Source organism: Mus caroli, chromosome 4, assembly GCF_900094665.2.
Source record: "Mus caroli chromosome 4, CAROLI_EIJ_v1.1, whole genome shotgun sequence".
Taxonomy (NCBI): Eukaryota; Metazoa; Chordata; class Mammalia; order Rodentia; family Muridae; genus Mus; species Mus caroli.
Window position 1 is genome coordinate 109,400,335 of NC_034573.1, and position 3,756 is coordinate 109,404,090.

The 3,756-nt window shown below is 41.7% G+C and overlaps 1 protein-coding gene across 1 annotated transcript in view; it reads right to left on the minus strand.

The window, feature by feature from the left end:
• Positions 1–3,031: 3,031 nt before the first annotated feature.
• The window catches only part of LOC110293398 (olfactory receptor-like protein OLF3), a 1,101-nt gene continuing 376 nt past the window's right edge, over positions 3,032–3,756 (minus strand). Inside the window, exon 2 of the mRNA XM_021161231.1 lies at positions 3,032–3,679. Coding sequence (XP_021016890.1) covers positions 3,032–3,679 — 648 coding nt within the window. The remainder of the gene's footprint in view (positions 3,680–3,756) is intronic.

The window sequence follows — 3,756 nt, forward strand, 5'->3', positions numbered from 1 at the left end:
ANNTNNNNTGTACTTTGCCTGCTACCCTTTGTATTTTCTGTACTATATAAGATTGATATTCATTTTCTGACAATACATTCAGATTCTACACAATCTCGAGTGTTGATCTGTTGCCAACCGACTCCTTGTCCATCTGCCCTAGAGACCCGTTGCAGACAAAGGGACCCAGAGGGTCTGAGGCACAGAATGCACTAGTCAATATTAACACTTACTAGTAAGCCCTTTATCCCTCCAAATCAAGGAACACCAAAATGTCCTGAAGAGTGTTCTACCCCTGAAAGGCTTTGTCTTCAAGACTGGCTTCAGGGCCACCCAAGATACACAACACATTGCTCAAGCTATCCACTTCCAGGTACCGTGGGCCCAGTATACAGAATGGTCTGTAACCAGCATGAGTTTGGGCCTCCCCTCAGTCCACCATACAGGAATGCCCATAGAGAGCATCAGTTCAGATTACGGTGGGGATATAGTAGCAGTAAGCAATTTGGGCTACTTTCTCAATCAATCTTCCTGTGTTTATATGGACTGTTAGTTTTAACTGTATCTGGATGTTGCGGGCCGACCAGCAGCTTGCGAGGAACGGTACAACTGAGATGGCAGCTCGAGCTGAAAGAGAGGAACTAGACGGACAGAAGAAAGAACAGAGGTAAGTCAAATAGGACTCAGATCAAAGCTCAATTTTACTATTCCAACACACAGTTTATGAAGGAGGGAAAGCAGGGGCCAATTCCCGCCAAATAATCCTGGGGTCCAGTAGCAGGGTGACCACATGTATGGCTTCAGAACAGCAAGGCAGCAGGTTCCAGAAGTGGGCGTGGCAGAAAGATTGAGCAGCAAGCTCCATCCTGATGTAAACAGTGGAATCTTAAGGCTGGGTGAGGGGAGGCTACATCTGGACACTGGCATTTTCTGGTATATATCTCTATGTACCACCTTTGGGACTTTGTATGATAACTAACACCTAGCTCATCACTGATGACATGTGGTCATATAATGCCTTCTGGTTCCTTCAGTGCTACAGTTCCTATGGTTAAGACATACTAACTTTTCCTACAAAGAATTTGTACCTCTACCATTGTCCTAGCTCCCACTTTTTTGAAATTTCCAGTGGATCCTAAATTGCAATGGAAATTGCAAGCACTCCAGAAGAGACAAAAACAATCTTGAAAAAATAAGATTGGAGTGTCCCTGATTCCAATCTCAAAGCCATAGCAACCAAACAAGAATGACATAAGTGAAAGGTTCACATGGAATTTAATAGACTGTATCTGACACTCCAGACCTTGTAATAACACACACAAGAGAGTTGTTGACAACCACGTTGATTAAGCAATTAAGAGTTGTAAGGCCTTTTTATTGATAATCAGACCAAGAATAGACTTGAGCCTTTGAAGAACCTCTTGGTACCTAAATATAGGGATACTGATTTTGCAATAAAAATCCACTGAGATAGATCAGTTAGACGATGGTCAGAGGAAGCTTGAATTGCTTGTCCCTGAAGAGAATCATAGGCATCTTAGACACATCGTGACAATTATTTTGGTCAACACATCTGGACTATAGTCAATGACATGAAACTCTCAGATCTGTTGGCAAGGCTGATGTGGTGATTGTAGGGAGGGAGCTAGAGAGTAGATAACTATGTAAACAAATGAAGTCAAACAAAATAGCATTATGTTAGTCATATCTCTATAAGCACTAATCTGTATTGTCAATCAATAGTAGTCAAGGATATAAGTATCATGCAACGAGACAAGGAATGTTGTCAACAGACAATGATGAGACAATGGATATCCATACACAAAAGGATTAAATTGGACCCTGGCCACATACTGTGCAAAAAATGAATCAAAATGCAAATGAAACTTAAAAACATAATAGAATTCTTCATGAACTTTCATCAGGAAATGCCGTCTCGAATATATCCCATGAGACAGAGATAAAGTGACTGAGTTGGATATAACCAAAGTGAGACTCTGTGATATGAAGGACATCATCCAGAAACCAAAATATCACCAGGTCTCATGTCGTAAGCCCAAAATCACAGTAATGGGAGGTGGACACAAGAGATTCAAGATTATTTTTAGGTATATTGAAATTTTGAAGCCAGTATGGGAAGGGTTAGACCTTCTAATAACATAAACCCACAAATACATAACAAATCCTAACTATGAATGGATTGTCTTCACTGTCACCCCAAACATGATTGCAAACAAATTATAAGCAGGGCATCATTAGAGAAAGACTAGTTCACACCTGTATCACAGAAGAATTAGCAGATTGGCCAGACAAGAGCTACTCTAGAGCTGATAAGAAAAGGATACCCACCACCTCCGTGTAGAAAAGGATGAGGATCAGCAGTCACAGGGGAGACATGTCCTCAGATGCTGCATGTCACCTGCAGCAATAATTGGGATTTCTGCCATGAAATCCAGCTTCCTTAACTTCCATATGACCACACAATGCAGACTTCATTATGTTGGACAACACACTACATGGAATTTAGGCATGAAGTTTTGTCTCTTGTCTGTACCCCTTCCCTTCCACACACCATTGCTTTAATTTTAATAATGAGAACCTGTGCTGCATTACTTAGCCTACAGCACATCAGCCTCTACTGTGTCTATTACAACATCACTAACAACATGTTTTCTGCTGGCTTACATGTATGCTCTCCTTGGCAGAAGAATGTGTGCAAAGAGACAGTGATCACAATTGAGAAACCTAGGTTTTAAAGTTGTATCGACTATTCCTTTCTTTTGTTAATGATGGATGGATCCAAGCATGAATCATAAGGAGACCTACAATCTACGACTAATAAAAGTGAGCCCCAAGGAATCTTTACATTTAAAATCACTAATATTTATGTTTTCAGTTTAACTGTAGTATAGTCATTTATCAATACATCATGCTCTCTTTCATGAATGTGGTCCTTAGTTATTCAGTTGTATGTTGTATAAAATGCACAATTTGGCTCACATAAAACAAATGCATTGTCTCAGCATTAAACAAAGGACATTTTACCCACTGTTTATCGTGGTCCACTGGCACACCTGCCATAACCCATCACCTTGAGAAATGCCCTCTTGATGTCTTTGTTCCTCAGACTATAGACCACAGGGTTGAGCAATGGTGTAAAAGCACTGTAAAAGAGTGAGACCTGCTTGTCTTGCTCAGGGGAGTAGCTAGAGTTGGGCTTCAAGTAGGTGTAAGTGGCTGGAACATAAAAGAATGTTACCACAGTCAGGTGGGAGGTACAGGTAGAGAAAGCCTTGTAGCGGCCATCTGTGGACTTGATTTTGAGAATTGCCATGGCAATACGAATGTAGGAGGCCACAATGAGGGAAATGGGAGTAACACCCAAAATGACACTCAAGACCGAGTCTACCATCTCAATGATGTGTGTATCCATGCAAGCCAAGCTACGCACTGAAGGACCTTCACACAAGTAGTGGTTAACCCTGTTGGGCCCACAGTATGGCAGACTCATGGTGAAGAAAGTATGTAATAAAGATGAAAAGAAACCACAAATCCAAGACCCTGCTGCCAACAGTATGCAGAGGCCCCAGTTGAGGATGACAGTATAGCGCAGTGGATAACAAATGGCCACATACCGGTCATAAGCCATGACAACAAAGAAGGTGCCCTCAGTTATACCCAGTCCACCGAACATAAACATCTGCAGCCAGCAGCCAGTAAAGGAGATGGTCTGAGAGTGAGCAAGAAGATGCACCAACATCTGGGGTATGGTGGTGG